Here is a 27,705-nt window from a genome sequence, read left to right as displayed (position 1 = left end):
ACCAGCTGTCATTGGGCTGTTCGGACCTGGTTTTCAAGACATCAGGTATATGTATATCTTAATGAATATCTTAATTCCCAAATCTGGCTGTAAATTCGATCGTATCAGGGCGACACTTGAGATTCTGCCAAAAATTACGGAATTTTCGTCACGACGGTAAATAGTGCGGAAAATGCTCTGAAAATATACGAATATATACGAATCAAAAATATACGAATTGAATCGTTCGGTCGAAATTTTGAAAGAACATTTTGTATAATTTTTTTTCGAAATGACGATAACCTCGGGATGTTTACCCGAAGATTTGTAATTTTCTTACACCTTCCAATAAATCTTCGTTTACATCAGATCTCGACAGGTTTACTCAAATTTCTTTAGCTAAATAAGATAAATCTTAATTGTTAGCAAACGTCATGACAGGTTAAGGAACACATTTTGGCAGTTGTCTTCTGTATGTTGCGGTTGTCAATATCATCTTTACTTATGTGTAGGTCATTTCCATGTTTGGTTGTCGTGCCAATTCCGCCTTGTAATTCATGTGATATCCTGTTTTGCATAAGTAATAAACATTTGGCCCTCTCCCCGCCCTGATAGAGCCATTAAGAACTCGCCTCTCAAAATGCATGTAGGCACATATTGACCAGCAGTCAAAGATAAGGGTAAGTAAAGTATCCGTGTTCAGGAAAACACCAGTGCAACAGCAAGATATTTCGACAAAACTAAGAGATGAATACGAATTCACAGTTTACGGCTGGAATTGAGACCATGAAGAATCAACACCTGGAGAAAAACTCCAAGCTTCGTTTGGCGAAATACTTCCTGCTTTGTTCTTTGTCTCTTCTTATGATTCAAGGTATGATCATGCTGTTAAAATTTCATTGGCCATTGTGCATTCCTTAAAATTTAGTTCATCAACTATGGCGTCTTTTGTTGTTTATTTGGTGGCAGAAAATGAAAAATAACGAGAAATTAATCGACTTTTTTCATCGCCCGCGGTTAAGAAATCCTGTTTGCAAGCCTTCTTGGCTTCCCGGGACAAACGTCCTCGTTATTTCTTAAAAATACCAATATGTATACTTCATTGCATACGAGGAAAATCATTCCAGATATTTCAGAAAATTTAAAAACCTTAAAACAAATGTACATGCATCACTACGTCTTTATTTTAGTATCACAAATTACAAAGGATTTTGTTGCTCTTAACAACGAAACCTCTTACAAAATTTACGCTCTGTACACTTTTCCTTAAAAGAGAATTTTCAACATGCCTAGGTTTGCTATAAAATACTTAACAGTCTTTCAAATTGATCAATTTGACAAGCATATTTCAAAGGCAAATGGACTGCAGTAAATTTAAGACTTTGCTTATTTATCCTCGCTACCCGCCAACTTTGGCGCCACAAAATAAAATGGGTTGATAAGATTACAGTTAAGTTTTGGTTATGACGTCCTCCATTATTCAATCTTTTAACTGTTGTGAATGTTGGATTACTCCGACCTTCAAATTTTAGATTATCTGAGTTTTTTGTTATTCGGACTTGTCTCTGTTGTTTAGGTCACATTTGAATAATAATGAGTCACTGTCCAGGTGGTATTTGTCGGTGAAACGAGCAATAAAGCCATTCACCGAATGCAACTTAGACGAAAGTCATCGTTACTTACTCTAAACATAACCCATTGTTTACCGAGCAACATAAGGTTTTTGGAAAGTGAATATGTATCCTCGTTCTCATTTTGATTCCGATCCCGGCATATCTGGGACTCTCCACTCTTTTTACATTCAAAATACACCTGAACCAGTCGTTAGGAAATACAGCATTGTCTTCACTGTCTCCTTATGGATTTATTAAATATCAACAGTCGCTAAAAAAATCGACGTGTTTTATCGACGTCACCGTCGTAGCTACTTACCTTTTAGTCTACATGATGCCGCGGTATCCTTATATTATATGGTGGGCTCTATAATTCATATATGACATCCTGTTTTGCATAAATAACCAACATCTGACCTACTTCCCGCCTCGCTGCAAGCATTAAGGACTGTTCCCAAAATTTAAACAAATCGCGTGAAAGGGAAGGCACATATTGAGCAGCGATAAAAGGTAGAGGAGGGTAAACTCGTTGAAGAACACACTAGTGCAACAGCAAGAGACAAAGCTAAGTGATGACCACGAATTCACAGATCGCGGCTGGAATTGAGACCATGAAGAATCAACACCTAGAGAACAACTTCAAGCTTCGTTTGGTGAAATACTTCCTGTTTTGTTCTTTGTCTCTTCTTATGATTCAAGGTATGTGAAGTGAATCACGCTGTTAAAATTTCATGCGCCATTGTGCGTTTCTAAAATTGTAGTTCATCAACCATATCGTCTTTCGTTGTTTATTGGTAGGAGAAAATGAAAAATAACGAGGAATTAATTTTCTTTTTGTCGCTTGCAGTTAAGAAGCTTTGTTTGCATTCTTTCTCGCCTTGACGAGACAAAATCCTAGTTATTTCTTCTACACTTCATTGCATTTGGGCAAAATTACTCGAGGTGGTCGGCGAAATTGTATGTAAAAGAAATGTATTGTCCATAACGATGTTTGTTCTTTAAACTATTGCAAGAGTATTCCGTTCTAATCCTTTCTTGATAAAACAATTTTAACAATAGGCATAGATTTTCTGTAAAATACTAAACAGTGGACAATTTCCATTCAACCAAAAATTCCGAAATTTTCTAAACTGGGACACGTGGTACGGAAATTTCCTGGGAAAGGTTCCGGAAAATTCTAGAAGTTCCACCATGAAAATCAAATGTAACAGAAATTTCCAGCAAAATTGCCTCCAGCATGTTGGTATACCTGAGAAGGTTGTCCTCTTTTTTTATTCACCGCTAGTTCTTTTGACCGCGATCACAGCGAGTTGGACATCTCACGCTATTAGATGACGGCGACGCGTCTTCGAAGATGGATCAAGATTTTACTTTATAATATAGCCACCTGTCTGTCGATGGAATACTAGCTACAGCTAAATACGCCAAGAAAGTGTTTAATTCCGTTAAAAAGATATGCCCGTGGTGTTCACGTTCTTTTTTTTTTTTTCTTTATAAAACCTGAAATTGAAAATGAACTGTTGTTTTGCAAAGAATGGCTAAGAAATTTACGGAAATTTTTAACACGTGCAGAACCATTGTACCACTCATTAAACCCTTTGTTTTGCGATGTTTTCGCTGCCGTTGTGGTTTGTATAAGGTCCCCGCTTTTGTGGTCTTAAAGTCACAGTATTCTGGTTCCTTAGCGATTTAAGCCACAAAGGACCCGAACACTGTACAAAGCGGCAGACAAGATGATATTTGAAATGTAACCCGCACTTCGCTTCTATTCAAATCCCTTCTCAACGGCTCAAAAAGACACAGGAACACAGGTAAATAACAGTAAATTTATTTTAAATGATTATGCTATTGTTGATACAGTGTTCGGGTCCGCTGTGTTTAAAACTTGAAGTCATTGAATAATCTCAAGCAAACAAAAGTCTGGGAGAGTCAGGGTCAGTCAGCCATTTTCAATTTTAGAGGTAACAATTTTGAATGGAATGGGCTTATCGTTTTCCACTCCGGCTGTGCAGTCAACTGAACCAGAATTTTTGGTCCAATCGAAAGCGCCCGGCCTTTCCAAGTTATCTTTTTAATAAGTACATGAATTTTTAATAAATATTGAAAAATGGGTATAAAAATAAGATTATTATATATATATATATATATATATATATATATATATATATATATATATAAAGTTAAGATTCATATATATATATTTTCTTTTTTTTTCTACAAAATTAAATACCGTTTAATTTCGGTTATCACGTCCTCCTTACTGGAAGTTTTATTTTAAGCGAACTTTACGGCATTTTGGATTATCTGAACTTTTTGGTTTTTGAACAAATTTGTGTTGTTCAGTGCCATTTGAATATTAATGTTTATGATCTAAAACTCTCCGGCTAAGTTTTTTGAATCCTTCTAAGTGCGCTCGTTTAGTGTACCGCCTTTTTGAATCTCGAGTATAACCTTTCATTTTCATCTAATGGGGTCTTTAATACAAGCCCAAACGTCTTAACGTAACATCTAAAAACAGTCACCGACAAACTTATCAGTTATGGTCCAGATGGTATTTGGCGCTCAAAAAGCAATGAGCCTATTTACAGAATGCAGCTTGGATGAAAGACTTACTCTAAACATTTTATGAAGTTAGTGATATTTAGCAACGCCACTATTGCAAGATGAATGCTATCACCCTTCTGATTTTGATTCTGATTCCGGTATAACTGGGCCGTTCCGACATAACCAGCGTCTAGGAAATTATGCCCTCAGGCCTCGTCCACAATGCGCCGAAAAAATTTGAAAACACAGCTTTATTTCTACGGGTTGGCCTACCGTCCACACTAATCCGTCACGAAAACGTAGCGTATCGAAAACCCTCTTGAAAATGGAGGGATTTGAAAACGGCGGCCTTGCGTTTTAGATTGGGCGGAAAATATTTTTTAAAAGGAGCTTTTCGAAAACGATGAGGTCAGGATAATCATGCGATTTCCTTGCCTAAGTTTTCCTCAAACACAAATCCAAAATAACAGGTAATGGTTGCGTTCACAAATTTCTTCGATATAGTGTGGATGGAAAACTTTTGATGCGTCTCAAACTAAAAAAACCCTTTTTTAAATTTCTTCGGCGTAGGTGGACAAGGCCTTAGTGTCTCTTTGTGGACGCCGGTATCGAATATCAGCAGTTGGTAAGAAGGTTTTGGTTGTTAATTGTGCCTTTAAGCAAGGTGTCTCTTTAGCAAATAAATAAGAGACAATTCAATAACAGTTTCATCTGTCATAAATTGTTATTTCCCACAAAGAAAAAACTACAAGAGAAATGATCAAAATATGAGTAGGTTTCAGGTGAGGAGCGTAACAGACAGCGTCTCTTTCATCATATTTAAGGACTAATTACAGATCGACCGGTTCTTGCCTTGTAGCAGCTGCTTTCAATTTTAAGTTGGCGGTCGTCTGGCGCGAAGTTCGGAATAGAAAAACAGTTCGAGAACTAGTTCTTACAAAACCGCGACGTTACTTTATTATTCTCGTTACGAGATCGATGTTCCGAGGTTTGTCGGCTGTATCGTAAAGCTCCAGACCTCCAACCGAATATTAAACATTCAAAATGGCCGCCACGGAAAAAAGAAACGCGTCGCGGGTATAGTTATCTGTTATTCGTTCCAAATTTAGTGTGGTGGCCCCCTGTAAGTATTCTGGCAAATTTCATCTACCATTCTCTCTAACTGACCATAAAAAAATTAGCCAATGAGCGCGCGACAAGTTGCACAGTTGTTGTATCAACAAATTGTGCAATCGAAAGAAGGCCAACAACAACAACAACAATGCTTTATTTACTCTAGACACATAATTCACATTTGCAAAGAAATAGGCCAGAGAAGTGGTCGATTTTTCTGACCTAATTTGCTGCCAGAAATGATAAATTACCCTGAATAATAATAAAACTTTGTTAATTTTTACTTTCAGTCCAAGTGAGTTTTTGAGAATAAACGAAAATCATTTCTTTTAAAATTATTTACGCGAAATTGCATCGCTGATTTGTAATTTCACAAATTACAAAATTAGTCATTTGTGTCACTGAGAGAATATCCTGCTTATGAAATGCGTTTAAAAAATTCTTGTCGAGTGAAGAAAGAACTCATTATACAATAAAATTTAAATGGTCGTCACATGACACCTGTTGTTACTGTCACAAAAGAAGGAGTTAATAAATGCAAACGCGGTAAGATAACATTTGCTTGCGTTATGTTTTCATTCTGAGGTCTTACTGCACAGTAATCTGTGCATGAAAACAACAGAAACTGTTCAGACATCAAACGCCGCTGTTTCGACGAAATCCTAGAAAAGTTCAGTGATTTCCTTTATTACTGAGCTTTTTTAAAATAATATAATTTTTAAATTTTGAAAAAACAGCGGAGAAATCCAATGTAACACATCAGTCATTTTGGAATTGCGGGTGAAAAGCACTTACATGTTAGAACAAACTACTAACCATAGAAAAGGAGATAAGTAAAACATGTAGTAGGGTGGATTTATAGTATATTTCGGGCTTTTTATTTACCAAATAGAAGGAGGTTTCCATCTTCCATTTAAGAAATACTCCAGGATAATATTTTTATCTCTTTTAGGAAATAAGTAGTGGGAAAAGTGGAAAATCTCTCGACTGTTCCGAGATAAAATTATAAAGAAATTACTCCCTTCGCCCGATCGCTACGTTAACTATAGGCGCTAGCTCTCAGTATACTGCAGCATATAGTCACTAGATCGACAAGCTTGTCTCTGATGAATAATTATATGTTCAGCTCAAGATGAATGGTAGCCCCCTTCCAAGCAATCGTTCGCTACCATACACACTGCTCTAGTATATCAATGACAAATTGATGTCAATTGATGTTGTTGGGTTGTTATTTTATTGAACAGATGCCTCATCTGCGACTGACGTGAAATGTGAAATAAAGTCATCCTCTTGCCCACCAGGGTGTCAGTACACAAATCCCATCACAGTAGATCCAGACTCCAACATCACTCTCAACTGCTCGATCATCACACCAGGACTGAAACCAGGCATGACCTGGAGGCAAGCGAAGAAGAAAATCCAGAACAGTATTGGTTCACCAGACTTGGTATTGCTGCAGTCAAATTCAACAAAGGACAGCGACACTATGTCATGTGACTGTACCAATATAAGCTTCACGCGTAGGTGTTTCTTCGCTTGTTTTATCTTTGCTTTCATTAAGTTCTGCAACAAAAGGGATTGCACTCTTAACATTTCTCGCCTGACGCATAGTGTATATTTCGACTTCTGTAGCCAATCCATATTGTCTGTTGCCTTTGAAAATTAAGATCCAAATAGGAATGTTTTTATGACACACCACTCTTGGCAACAGTGACATACATTTGTCAGCTTATTATGGTTTGGCAGCTTATTTGAAACTTTGAGTGAGGGATGCCCAGGCCAAGATTTTGTCATACGGCAACTTCCGGTTTAATTGGATCCGGTGAAATGTGGTTATACAGCGGGCAATACGGTTAAATGGTACATTTTTACACTGTTGTCTCATTATCTCTTTGAGGTTTCATGAAATCAAAAAAAGTCTCTATAGGTTAAATGTCGGATATGTGAAGGAATTCTGCAAAAATTGTGTTTTTATCATTTTTAAGATTTGCATGAGCTAGATGAAGGGAGAAAAGAATGGTGGAGTTGAAATAAGGATTTCATATAAATTTATGTCAGATGTTTTTAGTTCATAACTAATAAATGGACATGACATGTCAGATTATTCCAATAGCATTGAATGGCATGTTATGTCACGATATTTTGAGTTAGTTTGGCCACATACAGAACTACCTTTAAATTGGAGGAAACTTGAAAATAATAGTTTGCCAAGATAGAAAAATATCAAAGAGATAATAATAAACCATGAAGTAACAAGGGTTGTTAAGGATGGAGAGGATTGGACTGTTACAAACGACAAACTTAAATAATTCGGAATAAACTTTTCAAGATTTGCAAACCATGACGTAGCTATTTAAGGCTGGTTTCCATCCGATCGCTACGATCGCTGCGAAAAAAATTGTAGCGATCGATCTCTTCGGCGACCGTAGCCATGGTGAACGGAGATAGACCTCAGTTCTACCTCAGCAATCATAGTGTTCGCTGCGGCATAATACGGAAACCACGCTCTACAGATATTAGCGATCACTGCGATGAAACATATACCAGAGATTCTGAGTGCAGTGCGCCGTTGCTTCGTCTAAGTCCTCCAGGGCAGTTTAATTTGCCGCGATATCATGGTAGTCATAGGAACAGGTAGCCGTAAGGATCGCTCAACCGTTTGTTGGAGCGCAGCAATCGTAGCCATGGTAACGATCATATGGAAATTAGCCTTATGGAATATATGACTCTTGATATATAATGAATCCTTTCATATTCAGATATTTCTTTTACGCATGCACTGACTTTTGTAAAAATATTCTCCACTCTAGATGCACCAAAAGTTGATTGCTTCTCCAGAACTCCAACGTTTTTCACCGAAGGAAAAAAACTAGACGATTTGAAATGCGATTTCTCGGGATGGCCTCTCGAAGTTTATTGGTACAAGGATGACAAAATAATCACGAATGGAACTGAAGGCATTTATCATTCAGTGCGAGAAAATGGAGAGGAAACTGTTCATAGCAGACTTAGTCTTCCTCCAGGACGTGAAGAGCTGGAAGGAACCTATAAGTGCTGTGCGAAAAACAGGATTTCTGGCCGGAGGGCCTGTAAAACCTTGCAGTATGAATATAGGTGTAAGCAGAAACCCATAACCACTTAGTGGTAACTAAGGGAGTTACTAGTAGTGGAGTGGAGTACTGGAGTGGAGTAGTGGAGCGGAGCGGAGCGGCGTGGCGGGGCGGGGCGTGGCGTGGAGTGGCGTGGAGTGGCGTGGAGTGGTGTGGAGTGGAGTGGCGTGGCGTGGAGTGGAGTGGAACGGAGTGGGGTGGAGTGGAGTGGAGTGGAGTGGAGTGAAGTGGGGTGGAGTGGACTGGAACGGAGTGTGGTGGAGTGTAGTGGAATGGAGTGACGTGGAGTGGAGTGGAGTGGAGTGGAGTGGAGCAGGGTAGAATAAAGTAGAATGTATGTTTGAGAGTGTAAACTTGGCGTTAATAGCTAATTTTGTCATAATAATTGTGTAATAATGATCAGGAACTTTTTACTTCACTCAGGTCCACAGCCAAAAAGCCTTACCATTGTCTCTGCTCCGGAGGTTCTTGCAAGGACTTTTTCTACTGTCAATCTGACATGCTTGTCTGATGTACACGACAAATGTCCAAAACAGTTGACTTGGCGCAATGAAACTGCCCTCTTGAAACATGATACAAAGTACGAAATAGAACAGACGAAAACGCGCAGCAAATGTAAACTACAATCCATCCTCTATATTCTTAACGTGACAGAAGATGAAGAGGGAAATTACAGCTGCAACTGGACCTGCAACAGCCAAGTAGCTGGTATTCACTGGAAAGTGTTCGTTCAATCACAAACGGGTAAGAGCCTGGTTAAAAAAAAGAAATGATGCAACGGAATCAGTGTAGTTTTTCTTTCAAAACCATGCCTAACTCTAGCCCTAAACTCTAAACCCCAAACCCTAATCGTACTTCGCCTAATGAAAGCGCGCACGCTTAATGCTGACAGCATTGCTACTTACCATTTTTAGCGAAAAAAATCAGATATAGCTCCAAGATCGCATAGATAAGACATTTCCTACAAAATCTAAGGGGAAAGTTGTGAAGTATCGGACTACTTAAAGGATTCCTCCATTTCGAAACTCTCTTTGAGTACTATTCTACAGTTTCAGTTAGTTATACTATTCAAATCATATGGCGTCCGGCGTTTTCTTAATTCAACACCAGCGCTTGAAAAGAAGGATGAACACCTTTCAGAAACCTTGTGTGTTTTAGGGAAATTTCCCGGTAAAGGATGAAAAATGACTTTGGAACTCACTTAGGGCGTACGTGGAAACTGCATGTGACTTCGTTATATATTAATTTTAATTCTATTTCAAAGTATTCGAATTTTTATTCGAATTCCAATGAAAAATTTCGATCCCGACCTAAAAATTTTGAGTAGCCTCTTTAGGTGCAGACATTAACATTGAGCGAAAAAGGACAGCTGACTGTTGGGTGAGTCTTGCCCTTCACGTTTCTTCGTCGGAACCTCGGAATTTACGGAAAACCAAACTTTGTGCATGGATAAGTAGAACTATAAGTTGAACTGACCGCCTAATAGTGGAACTCAATACGCTGCAGCAGAACTTTATTACAGTGTGTAGAAAGTCCTCTAGGCTCTGGTCTGTTGCCACTGACAAGTAAAAATAGTACAGTGGTCGTCAGTTTTTTTCTAATTTTGGTTCTCTTTCCAGGAACGCAAGTGACTGAAAGTGTGACCACTTCAAGACGTCTGTCTTCTAATCTGGGTTCAGGTCAGAGTTAGACAGTGTCACCCCGCGTCTGTTTACATGAAGTAACCTTTGCAGTAATCTAACGTTTTTGACAGATTCGTTCTCATTTTCCACTCTCACTTTTACATTGTTTAGAACTTTTTATTCTAAACCTTAATCTTAACTGAGACTAAATGTCCTTATGAGGTTTTCATAAGTTGAGCCTCATATGATAAAAACAATGAATGACACTCTTTTGAACAAGGATCTTTGTATAATGTACCAGATGTACCGCCCCCAGCAGAGGGAGAGAAAGAATCTACTCATGCCATAAGAAATGTTTTTTCGTGTGTTTTCATGACTGGTTTTTAATCCACAGGACGTCGCAGAGAGTGGCTTCTACCAATCATCATCATATCAGCCGCAAGTGTCACCGTCTTGTTCATGGTTTTCGTGCCATTTTGTGTCAAGAAGAGATGGAAATCATCCTATAACATACCAAACTGTAAGTTCAGAGCTGTAGCTCACCCGGAATGGGAAAGCATTCCATACAATAGTCACGGAAATGCCGGTCGTACCTTACAGCGGAATACAGCGTGAGATTTAGTGGTGCAAATACCCCCGGTTCTTTTCAGGGCCATAAACAGAAGTTCTTTGGACCTGTCACGCAACAGACGATTGCTTGAAAAGTCCAAAAAGCTTTTCCCTCAGAGACCACGATGGCATAAGCGTTTCTAAACGGCGCTTAGTGACTAAGATTCCAAGTGGAGGATGCCCAAGGTACAATAGCTCAACTCCTTTCAGAGTTTGCTTTCTCATTGGAGTGTAGAAGCTAGGGGGGTGGCGGTTATTACGCATTTTGTTAATTCGTTTACACGATGGCTTGACCAGTTTGGCGTTATAATTTAGCGTTCATTGAGTCTCCGCCGCTGACAAGCTGATCCTTTTTTGGCGCACCTTCCATTGATAGATCACTACAGTAAAGAAGATTTGATAAACCGACTGTTTATCAGCTACAGCTCAAAGGACTTTGGTTGGGTCACTGACAATCTCATGTCAATTCTTGAGAAGCACTCGATTGACTACAGCATCCACAGCCGCGACTTTGAAATTGGAAGACCCATCGTCCAGAACATGGCCGACAGTGTGTACGGCAGCCGTCAAGTGTTGATTGTTTTGTCTGAGAATTACCTCGCCAGCAACTTTTGTCGAGAGGAGCTGCACATGGCTGTGCAGAGGGGATTGGATGAGGGTGATTCGTCACTGATTCTCGTAAAGATCAACAACATGAAGAAAAAGCAATTACCAGCCGCTTTGAGAAAGAAGAAACTGGTCGATTTTGACAAATACAAGACGACACTAGATTGGGAAGAGAGATTAATCAGTGAGATATTAAAGAGCAAAAATGCTAGCGTGTAGAAGATACGCGTGGTAATAATAATGATCTTAATCATAGTCATAATCGTAATCATAATAAATAGACTGAAACAATATTTGTGAAAATGATAGTTCTACTGCACCTCCAAGGTTTTAAAGACACACTGACGAGAAAATAACACAAATTCTATCAAGCCGCTACGTATTTCAAGCAGTGTCTCAACTAAAGATGATTCCATATAGGAATCTAATAGCTTTGGAGCTACTTAAAAGTTTTATTCTGTGCTGTAAATATTTCGGACAGTTAAAATTTCGGACGGTTTTATTTTCGGACTCTATTTCCATTCGAAATTGAAATCGTCCCAAATTCTTTGCACGTAAGGTGTATCGGGCGGTAACATTCTTCTTTCTGCCCCAGTGCGGACTCCTTGACAGTGTTTAGTTTGGATGTTGAGCTAACAGCTGGTATTGTTTGTGTATTTGCCCTTAAGTTTGGTCTGTTTCTGTTGTACCGTTATCATAATCTCTTCGTTAGAGTCTCTGTCTTCCTCGCAGTCTACAAGCAGTCTTATGGATTTCCAAATAATTCCGTAAGGTTTTCTTTAACAGGCTCTTCTTACTTACTTAGAAGCTGTTTGTCTCCAAAGTGAAATTCAAAATTTATGGTACACTGAACAGTTGCCATATGTGTGCCTTAGTCATTCATTGTTCATTGTCACTCGAAAACGTTCGACTTCATGCGCTCAATACTTTTCTGCAGCCGTACGGCCCTGCCAAAAACGCTTGTGGCCCCGAAAAATCGATTCAAGTTAATAACAGAAACAGTTTTCTGGCTGCAAATTTTCTTTTTCTTTTAAATGAGTTATGAAAATGAACATAGAGTGAGTAGTGTCATTGCTATTCAAGTGTAGTCATTGGTGTCCATTGTTATTCTAATCTGGTCATTGGCGTCATTGTTATTCTTACTAGTGTAATCATAATCATTATTACTGTTGTAGTGTAGCCACTAGCGTCAATCTATTCTAGTGTAGTCAATGGCATCATTTCTATTCTTTTATAGGTACTAGAATCATTACTATTCTAGCATTGTAGTCATTATCATTATTGCTATTCTACTGTAATCACTAGCGTCATTGCTATTCTAGTATGGTCATTAGCATTGTTGCAATTCTTAAACAGTCATTAACATCATTACCATTCTAGTATTGGCATCATTGCTATTTTTATGGGCGTTACCTATAGCATCATTGCCATTGTAGTATTATGGTGATTGTCATTATTGCTATTCAAGTATAGTCGCTAGGACCATTGCTATTCTACCATAGTCATTAGCATCGTCGCTGTTCTAGTATTAGCATCATTGCAACTTTTCTAGCATCCTTGCTATTCTAGTATAGTCATTGGCATCCTTGCTATTCTAGCATAGTCATTAGCATTTTTTGCCATTTTAGTATAGTCATCGGCATGATTAGATTAGATTAGATTAAGAGCTCAACATTTCTATCGCGTGGCAGTTGACGAGGAAGCAGCCCGAGTCAACTATCACGCATAATAAATAATAAGTGATGGTGAATTAGTGGGTAATAGGAGTTTTTTAAACCAATCACAATCGAGGAAATTGTAATTTTTATGATTATAATAGTAATAATATTAATATTAAAAATTTGTATAGCGCGACTTTCCATAAAATGTTCTAGTGCGCTTTACATCATAAAAATAAAAACTAATCCTAAAAGACGTAAATTTTCATTGGTTACTAAAAATTGCAAAACGTGTTAAAGTAGATAACAATTCAATAAAAGATTAAATAAAAGAGCTAACCTGATCTCAATACAAAGCTGAGCTAGCATAGAAATCTACTAAAACGCAAAGAAGCGGCCGCCTGTTAGTTAACAACCAAACACTGCTAGTGAAAGGGATTTCCTTACTACTGACAAGTTTCTTTGGTGATGTGAAAATTTGGAAAAAAAATTGAAACTGGGACAAATGGTAAAATCATTTCCTGGGAAAAGCGAACCATTCAACCGAAAATTCCGGAAATTCCAGAATGAAAATCAAAAGGTATACCTCGCGACGTTGTCCTTTTTTCGGAAATTATGTGAATTTGCAATTTTCTGTTCAACGCTAGTTCTTTTAGTCGCGATCACCACGATCATCCCAGACAAAGATGACGGCGACGTGTATTTGAAAATGGATTAATATTTTACTCTACACTTGTCTGTCAATAAATGTTAAAACCTGAAATTTGTCGAGATAGCATTTAATTCCAATAAAAATAATGCCTCCGTAGTGTACTTCTTTGTTTTGCATAGGTTGACTAAGAAATGTACAAAGACTTATAACGCGTGCAAAGCCATTGTCACTCATTAAACCTTTTGTTTTGCGACGTTTTCGCTGCCGTTGCGGTTTGTATAAGGTCCCTGCCGGCATGGGCTATAAAAAGTCACCGTGTCGACGTATCAGTGCTCTGTTTGCTTTATATTTGCGATTTAAACCTCGAAGTCATTGAAAAAATCCAAACGAACAAAACTGTGCGGCTTATCGTTTTCCACAATGGAAAAGTCTGTACCATTCGCTCACAGAAATTTCCGGAAATTCACACCGGAATTTTTGGTCGAATGGAAAGCGCCCCTGAATTCCTGTATGCTTCAAGGATACCTGAAGCTAACATGAATGGACTGTAAATTGCAGTTAACCATGGCCTGTAAATTCACATTGTAATGCTGCTGTCTATTGATGTAGTCCTCGGGGATACCAAGTGATGCGTTTATTTCGATGTGACAACCGTCGATAGCGCCAAATATATTCATCTTCGATCTCATCCATCCGATCCTATATCTCTTGTCTCGTTAGTGGAAATTTAATAAAGTGGTCTTTTAGTCGGAGAAGAGAAAGTTTGAATCCGGCGCAGAGAGTTTTGGCGGTTGACATCCCAAGTCCAAATTTCAGTCCAAAGATTTAGAGGCTATCCCCTGTTGCTAACCTGCAAAACGCAAAGCCAACTCTTGCTTCGACCCTTATAGGTGAGCGCATGATTTCACTTGCGGCCAAGCGCATTTGTGATATGCATGACTGATTTTACCTTTTTTACCCTTTTTTTTTTTAATAAATAGAGGATAATGCGTGGGTGCGCCTACATACAAAATGTATGCAATTTCTCTTCGAGTGTTCAAATTGATATCTCACTCCTTCGCTGCGCTCACTCGTGAGATATAAAGTTGAACACGAGAAAAGAAATTCCATATCTACAAGCAGCCATGTATTATTGTGTTTATTATATAAACATACTGACGACGAGATTTTTGAAGATTTCCCGAAGATTTCTGTACACTTTCCGAACATTTCCAAAGATTTTCCAAAAGTTCTCCGAAGGCCAGACAAACATTTTCGAACATTTTCCGAAAATTTCGGTAGATTACGATAGATTTCCGAAGAACTCCGAAGATTCCGAAGAAGAACCGATGATGTTTCGATCGCAATGCAACACATATAAATACTTTGCCTAGAGGATATTACACGGTGGCTAGAAGATAAGAATTTTATGTTCTCGTGGCAAGAACAATATCTCACGAGTGAGCGCAGCGAACGAGTAAGATATTGTTCTTGCCACGAGAACATAAAATGGATATCTTCGAGGTAACGTGTAATGTTCATACTGAGGACGGCGTTTTTGACGTTTTTCCGAAGATTTCCGACAACTTTCCGAAGATTGCCGAAGATCGCCGAAGACTTTCGAGGAAGACTGGAAGATGTTTCGATCATTAACCAACGAATTTAAGTACAATTTAAGAGACAAACTTGATGTCAGTGAAATCATCGATACCTTCACCAGTGAGGATATCGAAAATACGCCACTCGAGTGGTGTATTTTCCAGTAAAACACTCGTGTTTAATAATTTTTTTCATTTCATGTACAATAAATTACAACACACTACTTAAGCTATACTACTTATAAGGTGATACTTATGCTATTTACAATACAGTACTAAAACGACTTAAAGAAATACAAAACTACCTACAATACGATATGTATAGGAAATAGCACGGTTTCCAGGGGTATTTGGGATAAATACCGCGAGTGATATTTCAAAATTCACCAAAATATCACGAGCCGCCGCGGCGAGTGATATTTGGGGAGTTTTGAAATATCACGAGCCTGTATTTATCCCAAATACCCCGAAGAAACCGTACTATTTTTTGTTTATACTACAAGGCAAAGAAATTTTGCATTTCATATAACACACATTTTTATTTAGTCACGCGCAGTTGAATGGCTTTACAATGACATGTGATTAAACATGTGATCGCTTCAACATCACATATGGTCACACAGCACACAACTGTGATGAAAATGTACTCGAATGTCTGTAAATCTCAGTTCTAAAGAGTGAAAGTTTTTAATAGGCTCATCAATCAAAGTTTAACAATCATCTGCAATCGATTCTGCCTGTGGAACACTGCACCTCGGCTCGGGAAACTTCTGGCTAAGCTGGTAGTTGATGGTCACTTGACAGCCGTGGAAATTGTTGATTGTAGTCAACCGCTCTTCATTCATCATCAGCGTGTTTTCCACATCAGAGGAAAGGCCAACATTCTGAAGAGGACGGCGTTGGTTGGACGTGCTTGCCTGACCGTCAGAGCTTATGATTGAGGAAATCAGCCGTTGTTCATTCTCATCGCCTTCCTCGTAGTCGGCTAAAGAGCGCTCGTTTGTATGGCCAGTGACGCTAATAATTGCGGAGCGAGGTTGGTTGGCAGCTTTGAGTTTCTTCACCAGCGTTTTCCGTGCACTGTGGTTTGTGAGCCGTTTAGCTTCAATCTCGCCCTGAAGAGCCATAGATTTCATGAAGGAATTAATGCTGTGGATCCCCATTCTCTGTCGCTTATACCACACTTGAGACTTAGGGCGCTCAATCACCGCGAGGTAAAATGGCCCACTGTTTTTCATTTCCTCGGGTCTGTGTGCCAGGAACGTCTTTAGAAGCTTGACTGGACATCTTGGCCCACCAGTTGCAAACATGTTCGGCTGAACCACTCTTCTTTTGTTGCGAAGGCCGCCCTGACGCGTTTTTGTGGGATTTTCTTCGTACGTGATGTACTCGACGCCATTGTCGTCTTTGGTGAATGAAAAATCTTCGACATACGTGTCATGGTGTTCCTGACAGCCTCGTAATCCGAAATGCTGCGTCAAAAGAAATCACATTGTGGTTATTAGGGACTTCGGAGACTGCCTGCCAAGGAGCCCTTTGGACCACAACAGCTCTTCGTCTTCAGTGGTTAGTGCTTTTGATGCACGGGGACGTTTGCCGTAGCCCTGTTCACGGAGGAAGCGAGCTTTCCCTTCGAGTACTTTGCGACTGTTGACAAACTCTCTGTCCTTGGCAATGGAAATGCTGCTGCCTGCTTCCTATAAATGACGGTCCAGGGACGCTATCATTACCCGCAAACTGTCTGGCTCGTAGTCTGAACCATCCTTCTTTCTCACCTCGGCGAAAAACTTCTGAAGCATCTCGTCAAGTTCCTTGGCTTCGTGGCTTACAATATCTGGACTGTATCCTTTTTCTTCAGCCCATGTGGTCCAAACAGTAACCCAGGTCTTAGTGCTTTTCTTTGTGTTCGAATTTTCGGCATTTTCCTTAAATTGTTGTAGTTCTTCGCGTCAGAATCGGGAAATCTATCCGCCATTGTTTTAAAATTAGAAACAATAATTTTTCAGTTACCATGGAAACTGGCTGTAATTTTTACATGTAAGTATTTCAAATTTGGCTTAAATACTACTGGTCTTAGCCAATCACATTTCAGAAATTTCTCAGCCTGTAGTATAATAGTTGACATTACTAACAAAACGATACTTATGCTACTGAGAACAATACTAATATTACGATACAATACAATTACTTACAAATCGATAATTTAATTAAGTTACTTCCAAATGGATAGTAACAATATTTGTATTTGCACAGCTAGCCTGCAATAGTTAATTGTCTTTTTTCATCTTGTACTGCGCTAATGTAAAGAAAATATTTTCCAATTGTGATCAGGTGATTTAGAGTTAAGCCGGACGATGTGTATTTTAAAAACCATACATAATATCATTCACCTCTAAAGCAATGTTTCCTCTACATGTAGTGTAGTACCACTTTGTAAATTTATTCCACAAGGATTTAGCAATTGGACATTCGACAGATAAATGGAGTGGTGTCTGATCAATGTCATGGCGATAAGGACAATTGGGTTGCTGTTTCTTTTTCGTCTTGTAAAGAATTTTATTTGTATACAGGATATTATGAACTATTTTATATTGAAACACGGATAATTGTACCTCATTTGCGACAGGAAAAGGTGAATAGATTTTTTGTCTTTCTTGAAAGATAAAGCCGCGTTCAATAAGTCTTCTGTCTGCAGTTGGAGGAGGGAAGTGCTGCTGATTCAGTAAAGTATTGTCAATTGTTTTGCATGTAACCTTTTCGATTTCAAGTGGTACGTATTCAGTTGACGGTAGAAGACATTCCTGCTTTAGCACGGTTTTCTGATTCTGCAGTATTGCAGACAGAAGGCTGTAATACTGTAGAAAATTACTCTTGGCGTTGTATTTCTGCATGAAGGTTTTAAAAGACATCAAGGTGTTAATTTCGTTGTCGAAAAGGCACGAGAGATTTTCAATGCTGACTTTTTTCCAACCATGGTAGAAGACAGATGACTTGTATACTCGAATAAACTGATTATTCCATATTATTTGAGTTAGTACGTCTCCTTTTGTTTTCGGATTAGTGCTATTAATTTTCTGCCAGTGGGAAATTATATCTCGATAGAATTTTGATAAGTTTTCATTCAGTGGTAGATATTGGATGTCATAGTTACACCGGAAAAGAAGGTTGCCGCCAACATTGGAAAGTAAGGATAGTGGGATAAATTTACATGGTCTTTTATCGTTAGCGTACAAGTGCTTTACCCAGCTATCTTTAATGCTTTATCAAATGGCGTAAAATCTAGCATATTTAGGCCCCCCTCGTTCTTATATTTGATTTAAGTCGTTTTTTTTTTGAGTTTTGGATTCTTGTACTTCCATATGTAATCGAATATTATGTTGTTTACTTTATCGGTAAACCCATTTGGAGTGTCTAACACGCTGCAAATAAAAGTTAGTGTGCATATTACCAACGTTTTGACTGCATTTACTCTTCCATACATAGATATATCTCGAGACGACCAAATGTTGAGTGTCTTTTTGGGAAACTTTTCAAAGAAGATTTTTAGTGGCAAGTTCTTCATCATATGAAAAATATACACCCAATGCGTAAACAGACTCATCGCTTAATTTTAGATTAAGAATGGAATCCTTTCTCTGACGCAATGATCCCAGCCAAAGTATTTCTTATTTAGATTGATTTATTCGGAGACCAGAACAGTTTCCAAATTGTTGCAGCAGATCAAAGAGTCTATGAACAGACCGAATATCTTGAACAAAAACAGTTGTGTCGACGGCGTACTGGATTATTTTATAGGGTATTAAGCAATTGAGGGCACTATAAATAATCAAACTAATTTTGCAAATAGAACACAAATTATTTAAAATCCTAACAGGAGGGAGGCTGACGGTTGACTATTTAAGCAATGCGGGATATCCATGAGGCATTCAAAACCTCGTGTTTTGATACCAGCTTTCGAATGCCATACGGATATCCCGTGCCTTGGAAAACACTTCCTGTGTACATGAAAGTGCTCCTATGACATATATTACACTACATTACACTACACCGCCAGTGCCCTGTTGTAATGTTAACAATGTTCACACCAGCTTTCCAGTGCCATATGGATATCCCACGCCTGGCAGTGCGCCGAGAGCTTAAGCAAACACATCTGGCGAGCCTGGAGGTAAACCTATTGGATCAATCATGAGTGTTTAAGATACTTATGAGTGGTCTAATAGGAGCACTGGGTACGAGTCAGGACTTGCTGTCACTACACACTCTCTGGCGAAGCCTTCCATCCCCACCCTCGGAGACCGAGAGAGTTTAGATTGGCTTAGTATTATTACCTTAGATAGTTTTTGTTTGTTCCAAACAAACTTACATACAAGTTTGGTCTTATCATTAACTGGTAGAGTAAAATTACTTTTTACTTTCTTTTTTTTTTGTCATTCACTTAACTATATGTTTATATCTCGTTTTTTTGTGGGTTTTTTTTTCGCTTTGATTATGTATGTGGCAAACAGGGTAAAACCTGTTATTATTTTTTTCTATCTACTCTGCTTGTTTAGTTTTCTTACTAGTCTGAGTAGTTTTTTTGTTTTTTTATACTAGCTGGTTTTATCTTTTCTTGTAAATCTGGCAAAATAAAATGGTTGGTTGTTGTTGCAGATTGGAATAATAACAGCTCAAAACCTACAGTTTTGGGGCGGCACATACCAAATATAACATCATCAAAATGTAAATTATCTTTGCTCAGACCATCATTACGTGTTATAGAAACACGATTTTTAACCAATCAGCGCGCGTATTTTATCGGCTATTTCTAATAGGTGATATTTATGCCTCATTGTTCTTCATGATACCTTTGAAGCTGCACGAAATTTATTTTCTTGAATCGTTCAGCAATGAGAGGGAACAGATAGTTCCAGCTTTTCAACTTGACATGGAAGTTTGTCTCTGTCACTGTTTAGAGAGAGAATGATCGCTAGACAACTTGCTGTGTATGGAGGCGTTTGTTTTATGGAGACGTTCTTTTTATGAAGTCGTTAACTGAACTCCAGTAGAGACACATAAAGACTTTTTCATTTAGATTGCATTGCTCTTTCTTTTTCTTTCAAAAAAAACAATTATGGAGCAAAAAAATTAATTAAGGCTTGTTTCAATCACCGTAATCTATCATTGAAGACGCACCAAAAACAATTTGTAAAAATGCAAATATCAAGCTTGATCGTAAAACACATGTCCTCCTCGTATTTGCACAGATTTGTTTAGTCTCTCGTATTTTCTTTTTTATTATGATTTTTCGGTTTTCCGCTTGCGTTACGATATATACCACAAATGTAAATCAAAGAAGGACGTCCTATTCCCTCTCAAATATTGTTCAGATACTTAAAATAGGTGTGCACGAAGCGACGGAAGACATGTTATAACGCCGGTGCAAGCATAAAATAGTGTTATAGCGCGTTATTGATATCGAACGAGCCTCCTAAGGAGACGGATGTGTCAACGTGTAGTATTAAAAGCTGAATCAATGGATAATGCAATCCAAGAGTTTTCATTGGCTTAGCCATCATGGTATATGAGCAATTATCTTCGGACTTTGGAATCGAATGCTTCTCTAAAGTGAACGTGGGCTTTAGAGAAGTCACGTATTGAGGTCTTGCTTGACGCAACCAAACAAACCCAAAAGAAGGTATGTATTGTTATGAAAAGCAAGTGTGTTAAATACAACTTAACTGCATAGCTTGCAAAGCCGCGCTATCAAACTCGGTATTACAGTGATGCACGATCATGCCGAAATGATATAAATGCATCTGTAATTATCCTTATTATATGCTTGGCAAATTGGTCCACGAGGCAGAGGATAATTCTGATTGCTTTTCTCAGCGCCCCATACTGGACCGCTCAGAAATAGTTTCGGCAACAGACAGATCATATTCTCTCGTTTCGGTAAATCACCTTTTTTGCACGAAAGAAAACAGTGTCTTCTTAAATAGAAATATATTTTCCTTTATGTCTGGAGGACAGTTTTAGTTAAACTTTCTCGAAAGCGGCCTGAGACAAGCAAACATATAATTGACCTTGGCTCGCGCGCTTACCGAGAATTGATGCATTCATGTGTCAGCAGAATTTTAAAAGATCCATTATAATAAATACGTTATTGAAGTAAATTGTTCGGTCTGTATTAGGGAATATTAGTCTCATTCATTCTCTTTTACGGACCTCACGCTTGTTCAATATACATTTATTTTTCTTAACGAATCCTGCAATCTGATTGGCTCTTAGCGCGGTCCGGATTTTCCTATCTGTGACCACAGTCAAGGCAACGCGCGCGCGATGTTTGTGTGGAAATGATCAACAATTTCAAAACGTAAGGTGGGAGAGAGAGGAAAAAAACGTTATTTATTGGCCTACGGCTGGTCCGTATAGCGAAAAATTGTGACCTCGGGCTTGAGTTCGTCACAGATCTTCACTACAAGGACCTCCCAGCCGGTAAATAACATATATGAACATAAATACGTAAAACGCGAGTCGCACTGCTTAAGTGCAAGTTTTTCTTCCGCTCGCGCTATCCAAAGTCATTTGCATATGTTAATAATATGCCCTGGAGACTTCTAAATTATGAATATAAAGGTCCACGTTGGGCCCACCCCTTGCACTCTACTCTAGGCCGCCGTTTAGATTAGATGTAGCGACCCGCCCTCCCATTCCGCGAGGAATCCGGGTTTTTGGAGCGCATCCTCCAGACTCTTCGTCTCGTTTGGACTCGTCCCAAGCCAGAGCGTTTCCCCATACCTTATTTACATTTCATGAATAACAATACCCAGGGCAGAATATTATACTATTCCGCGATTGCTATGACAACCAACACAAAAGCGAGGTATTAGCCGCAAACAGAGTCGCTAATAAGCCGTGAACCACATGATTTATACGAGCACTTCGCGTCTTATATAAACTGCGCTCGTATAAATGGTCCAGTTCGCATAGGAATGCATTTACCTGTAAGCGTCGAAGCAAGAATTGCCGTTCCGCTGTGGAGGCTAGCAACAGGGGATAGCTTCAAAAGCTGTGGACTGCAATTTGGAATTGGGATGTCTACCGCTAAAACTATCTGTGACGAATTCGAACTTTCTCTTCTCCGACTGAAAGACCAGTTTATTAGGTTTCCATTAACGAGACAAAAGTTACAGAAACTGATCGATGAGTTTGAAGAGGAATACGGGATTCCCCAAATAGTTGGCGCTATAGACGGTTGTCACATCGAAATAAACGCACCCCCAGATAACCCCCAGGATTACTTCAACAGAAAGCAGCATTACAGCGTTAATTTACAAGCCAAAGTTACCTCCAATTTGAAATTTATTCATGTTAGCTTCGGGTATCCTGAGTAGTATAGGAAATGGGACTACTAAGACATTATGCAAAAACGGCCTTCCCACCCAAAAAAATACCCTCGCCGGGCTCACTCTCCAAAAATGTATTTTCAGCCCTCTCAGAGCAACTTCCGTTTCAAGCCCGCTCGTGAGCAATTTTCGTGTCTACCACCCCTCTAGAAATCAAAAAAATTACCTCACCGGGCCCCAACTCGAAACACGCATTTTTCATATTTTTTCAAAAAACAATCTTCCAAACCCTCCAGAAATCAAAAAATGGCTCACCATTTCAAAATCATGGCTTTTCATTTTTTCCTACTTTTTCACCACATCCCTCCAGAAATCAAAATTTGCCTCACCATTTGCTCAATGTGAAATAATATTATAGCCTCATCAATACAACCCTTAGTCACAAGTTACTGAAAATCACATAAAAAATTACCCCTCCAAATTAGATATAAACCGATGTCGGTATTAATATATTGGTAGTAATGAGTATGAATAAGAAAAATATTATGATAATATCTAACTATAATATAGTAGAGATGAATAAATTAAATTTGAATAAATTGACAAAATCTCAACTTATTGATCTGTTGTTGAAAGATCAAGAAAAACCAATTCCTAAACCACGCAAAGGTGTCATACAAATGGTCTGGGAATATGAAAATCTCATAATTCCCCCACCACCTGAGTTCAGAGATGGTTATATTGGTGGTCAGATGCTAGTTCCAAAACCTAGAACGATTAAACCTGTGCCAGCTGTAAGAACTAAACAACCACCTGTTCCAGCTCCAAGAACAAAAGTGATAGAATTACCTATTGGAGCTATGTTGAAGGTAGAAAAACCAATACCTAAACCAAGAACAAAAAAAAACCTCCCATTCCAGCTCCAAGAACTAAAACAACGCCTGTTAAACGAGTTCTAAAAGATGCTGTTGAAACTTATGAAATTAATTTGAAAAATAAAATTGATCCGTTAGTTCAATTACAAACTACCAGACAGGCAATTGAGTACTATTTTAATAAATCTCACTTGGAAAATAATAAAAATTTCAAATTTTATGAAACTCTGAGAGTAAATTTTATCAAAGAAATCCCTGATAGTGGAAAAAATGATAATGATGTTGAAGTTGAAATTGATATTACTGGTGGAAAGCATTATTTGAAACGTAAAACTGCTCGTTTCAATAGTAAAGCCAAGACTGTTACAAACATCATTGATTTAAACCAACAATTAAAAATTTCCCAAGAAGAGATTTTGAAAAAGATCGCACAATGGCTATCGGAAGGTAGTGATTGGATAATAGTCTCAGTTGAATAACAAAGAAAAATATGTTTTCCACTACAGAAATATACAATTATATCTTGATTTGGGATTAAAATTAACCAAAATTCATCGTGTTTTAAAATTTAATCAATCTCCTTGGTTAAAAGAGCGCATTAATTTTAATACACGAAAACGAACTAATGCTAAAAATTCGTTTGAAAAAGACATCTTCAAACCCATGAATAATGCAGTCTTTGGGAAAACTATGGAGAATGTTCGTAAACGAGTTGATGTTAGACTTGTTACTGATGAGAAACAACATGTTAAAGTAGCAAGTAAGCCTACTTACGTATCATCAAAAATTTTCAATAAAAATCTAGTTGCAGTACAGAAGATCAAAGAAGCACTGACCTTGAACAGACCTGTTTATTTAGGTATGTGTATTTTAGACTTCAGTAAGACTTTGATGTGTGATTTCCACTACAATTACATCAAACAAAAAATACGGATCAAAAGCTCAATTATTGTTCACAGATACTGACTGTCTCACATGTGAAATTCGAACAAAAGACATCTACAAAGACTTTTAGGCGGATAAAAGTAAGTTTGATAACAGTGATTATCCAGAAGATAGTAAATTCTATAATAAGACCAATAAGAAAGTAATTGGTAAGTTCAAAGATGAGGCAGCTGGTGAAATAATAACAGAATTTGTTGGTCTCAGAAGTAAAATGTATTCGTATATCAAAGACAATGGTGAAAACGGTAAAACCGCGAAAGAAATCAAGAAAATTGTGATCAAAAAGAATATTCATCATGTTGACTATAAAAATACTCTCTTCAATAGTCAGCAAATGTATCATAAGATGAAAACAATCAAATGTGTCGCCATCAACTGGGAAGCTATAAATTGAATAAACTGAACTTGAGTTTTTTTGATGGTAAAAGATATCTGAAAAAAGATGGCATACGATCATATGCTTACGGACATTATAAAATCAAAAATTAGTCCATTGCGCGACATTTATCGGAAAGACCGCAAGTCTGTTATGTCATATCCGCGGGACTTTTCCCTAATTCTCACTCTCTTTCTGATGCATCAAAAACACATAATTGTATAAGACAGTCGTTGACCTTTTCATCATATCTCTTCTCAAACTCTGCTTTATTCGTTTGATGCTTCATTGTTAGTTTATGTTGGATTATATACGCCAACAAATAATATTCACAGCAATACGGACAGAACCAACGTACAATTTCCATATACATATTATCTACATAATAATCCTCTCAATTTTTTTCCAAAATGACTCTTTTTTGAAAACCGCATAGAATATTTTGTCAGGGTATTTTTCTAGTCTGAAAGAATATACTTCGTAATTTTTCATATCGAGTTCCATAGTATAACTGTTATATAAAAAATAAACTCTATACCTATAATGTATGAGTTCGTATAGTTCAAGTCAATCGAGTCAATCAACAGATCCTGATCAAATTTACTATACGTATTAGTGATGAACTGCAATATAGAAATACATAGTGAGATGATCAAAATGGACTACATAGATTGTCGATTCTGCGATCATGAATTACAACAACCATCAACAATATAACTTCCTTGTTGTGAAAAACAAGATATTGTCAATAACAAAGGCGCCAATGTATGCCGTAATTGCGGCACAGTTAACAGTTATGATATAGCCAGCGAATAAATTGATTTTCATGAAAACAAGTACAAGATTGTCAAGAAATCGGTTTACCAAAGAAAATATCATTTAGAAAACGTGATAAATAACATATGCAGTAAATACAAATTACAAATACCAGTTTCTGATTTAACCAAAATACATAAGATTTTCAGAGAAATAGACAAGATGCTACCACAGATTAATGGTAATCGCAAACGAATGATTAACATTAATTTTATTTTGAAACAAATATTCAAAATGTTAAATATACCACATGAAAATAACCCATGACGAAGTCTAAAAAAGCGCTAGACATTTATGAGCAATATCGGAAAAAAACACGAGATATTATTCAGTTGTAAACAATTTGTTGTATTTATCCTCAGACTTGTCGTATAATGGACACATATCTATTATAATTTCATCGACCATTTTGATGTAGTCCAAAAGTCGTTCGTCATCGAATTCTAATCCTCTCAGAAAGGACCTTATGACGGTCAATATTTTTTCATATGAAGCGTAAGCAATTTTACACATCTCAATCTTTCGTTTGTAATTTTTAGCTTCTGTGAATGCGCTCAAAATAAGACCAGCACCTGATATTGTCCCAAGAACAATGGGGTTCAATGTTGCAGCTCCCACTTTTGTTCCTGTTGCTATCAATCCAACAGATCCATTTTACATGCCAGGTCCATTTTTCTAAAATATTTGTATGCCATTTTGAATAGCCAGTATTTTTTATGAAAGTGTTTGTACAAAGCTTTCAACTCTGATATCTCAGCTTCGGTTAAATTTGGATTAATGTGATTGAAATTGAAAATAGTCTTTGATGCTTTCATACGTATGGTTTAGATTATATTTAATCTAATCCGAAATATGTTCCTAAGTTTTGTTCTGCTAATGCCATAGCTTGAAAAGCATCTCCACCTATTGCATAAGAGTTCGTTGTGAAACCCATTCTCAAAAGATATCCCATTGTATGGAGATGTATTTTGGAAGATGCGTGTTCAGAATAAGAATGTGTTTCTGTTATTATGTTACATGTTCCTGCTATCGTTATAGTGTATGAACTACCATTTTTGCCAGCCCATGTCATGAGTTGTTCATTTTTTAATTTATTTGCAAAATTGATAAATTTTGGAGATACGAAATTACTGGGTCTGCATCTGAGATTGCTTAAATTACAACTATTCTGTACGTCTATAGAGTAGTTATCTGTTGGAGCTGTGTGTCTAAAATGCATACCAAAAACATATGAAAGACTGGTATCATGCTTGATAATAAAAAACATGGTGAAATCATTCTGTACGTCGAGATTAACATCCATTTCATTACAGATATTTTTGAACCCATATTTTAGACTTAAATCAGAAAAATTCTTGCTACTTGGTGAACTAGTTGAGGTAACTACATTCAAATTATCCCAAGCACTTATATTATAGGAACACTCCTCTTGACAGTTTCAGGATTTAATAAATCAGCGAGGAATTCGAATAATCTTTTGAATAATGGTGCATTCAATGTCAAGCTGGCCATTTGTTTCTCCATTATGATTATTTTGTATTCTAAAGACTTTATTGTTTCCAAAAGATCTATTTTATTTTGCATTTCTCTTCTGAAAGATTTTACAAGATCATCTTCAAATTCATTCAACTGTTTGATATTCACAGTATCATTATTTTCGACATCATCTTGAACATTTTTTATCTGATGATTTTTCATATCGATGTTTGTATTAAAGTTTGCAGATTTCAAAAAATCAACAGTAGTTTTGAATGTCATTTTTCCGTTTTCCAAATAATACGGCTCATCGAAGACATCTGAGCTCACACCATTCTGTGAGTCCTCGATTCCATAAATAACCAAATGACCACGCCCCTGAGATGTACTGTTTGCAATACCCTGGCATCTTAAGTCAATAAAGATGTATTCAGGTGGAGTTACATCATATTTATGCAGGTGGATGATGGATCTACTGTATTTAGAAAACAGTTTCGTTGATTGTTGACTGATATTCAATGAAGTAGAAACAACTGACACTGTCACCTGATCCATAACTGGTGAAAAAAACTCAATCACCAAAGTGAATTCACCTTCAGGAAGTAGATACATGTTGAAACTCAGTCGAGATGCATACCAGTTTTGTGCTCCTTTTCCCATTCTAAAACTGTAGGCTTTTTTACCAATGTCATGAAGCGAATCAGAAAAGTCTTCGATACCATCAACGATAATGTTACTTTCACTTGTTGACTGGTTAACATCGTCCATAAGGTATTGGAAAACATTTTTTTAGTCAGTTGAGCCGCTTA

General features: G+C 37.6%; 3 protein-coding genes across 3 annotated transcripts; 2 read left to right on the top strand and 1 right to left on the bottom strand.

The window, feature by feature from the left end:
- Positions 1-736: 736 nt before the first annotated feature.
- LOC145487815 (uncharacterized) lies at positions 737-11,787 on the top strand. The gene is made up of 8 exons (XM_081466613.1): positions 737-853; positions 6,494-6,897; positions 7,599-7,683; positions 8,060-8,365; positions 8,783-9,103; positions 9,979-10,038; positions 10,376-10,501; positions 10,967-11,787. Exons 1-8 carry the CDS (start codon positions 766-768, stop codon positions 11,413-11,415), a joined length of 1,839 nt encoding a protein of 612 aa, XP_081322739.1. The 5' UTR covers positions 737-765; the 3' UTR covers positions 11,416-11,787.
- A 3,948-nt stretch (positions 11,788-15,735) lies between these two features.
- Positions 15,736-16,561, bottom strand: LOC145487390 (uncharacterized). The gene has a single exon (XM_081466156.1). The coding sequence runs from the start codon at positions 16,391-16,393 to the stop codon at positions 15,794-15,796; it is 600 nt and encodes a 199-aa protein (XP_081322282.1). The 5' UTR covers positions 16,394-16,561; the 3' UTR covers positions 15,736-15,793.
- Positions 16,562-22,054: 5,493 nt separating this feature from the next.
- Positions 22,055-22,456, top strand: LOC145487814 (uncharacterized). The gene has a single exon (XM_081466612.1). The coding sequence runs from the start codon at positions 22,055-22,057 to the stop codon at positions 22,454-22,456; it is 402 nt and encodes a 133-aa protein (XP_081322738.1).
- Positions 22,457-27,705: the final 5,249 nt, after the last annotated feature.

The sequence above is a fragment of the Orbicella franksi genome, chromosome 5 (genome assembly GCF_964199315.1).
Source record: "Orbicella franksi chromosome 5, jaOrbFran1.1, whole genome shotgun sequence".
NCBI classification, from domain to species: domain Eukaryota; kingdom Metazoa; phylum Cnidaria; class Anthozoa; order Scleractinia; family Merulinidae; genus Orbicella; species Orbicella franksi.
This window is presented reverse-complemented; position numbering and strand designations above follow the sequence as displayed.

Coding starts and splice junctions, on each gene's coding strand:
- LOC145487815 (XM_081466613.1), top strand. CDS start 766: ATGAAGAATCAACACCTGGAGAAAAACTCCAAGCTTCGTTTGGCGAAA. Junction 9,104..9,978: donor GTTCGTTCAATCACAAACGG/GTAAGAGCCTGG, acceptor TTCTCTTTCCAG/GAACGCAAGTGACTGAAAGT. Junction 10,039..10,375: donor GTCTTCTAATCTGGGTTCAG/GTCAGAGTTAGA, acceptor TTTAATCCACAG/GACGTCGCAGAGAGTGGCTT.
- LOC145487390 (XM_081466156.1), bottom strand. CDS start 16,393: ATGTTTGCAACTGGTGGGCCAAGATGTCCAGTCAAGCTTCTAAAGACG.
- LOC145487814 (XM_081466612.1), top strand. CDS start 22,055: ATGCATTTACCTGTAAGCGTCGAAGCAAGAATTGCCGTTCCGCTGTGG.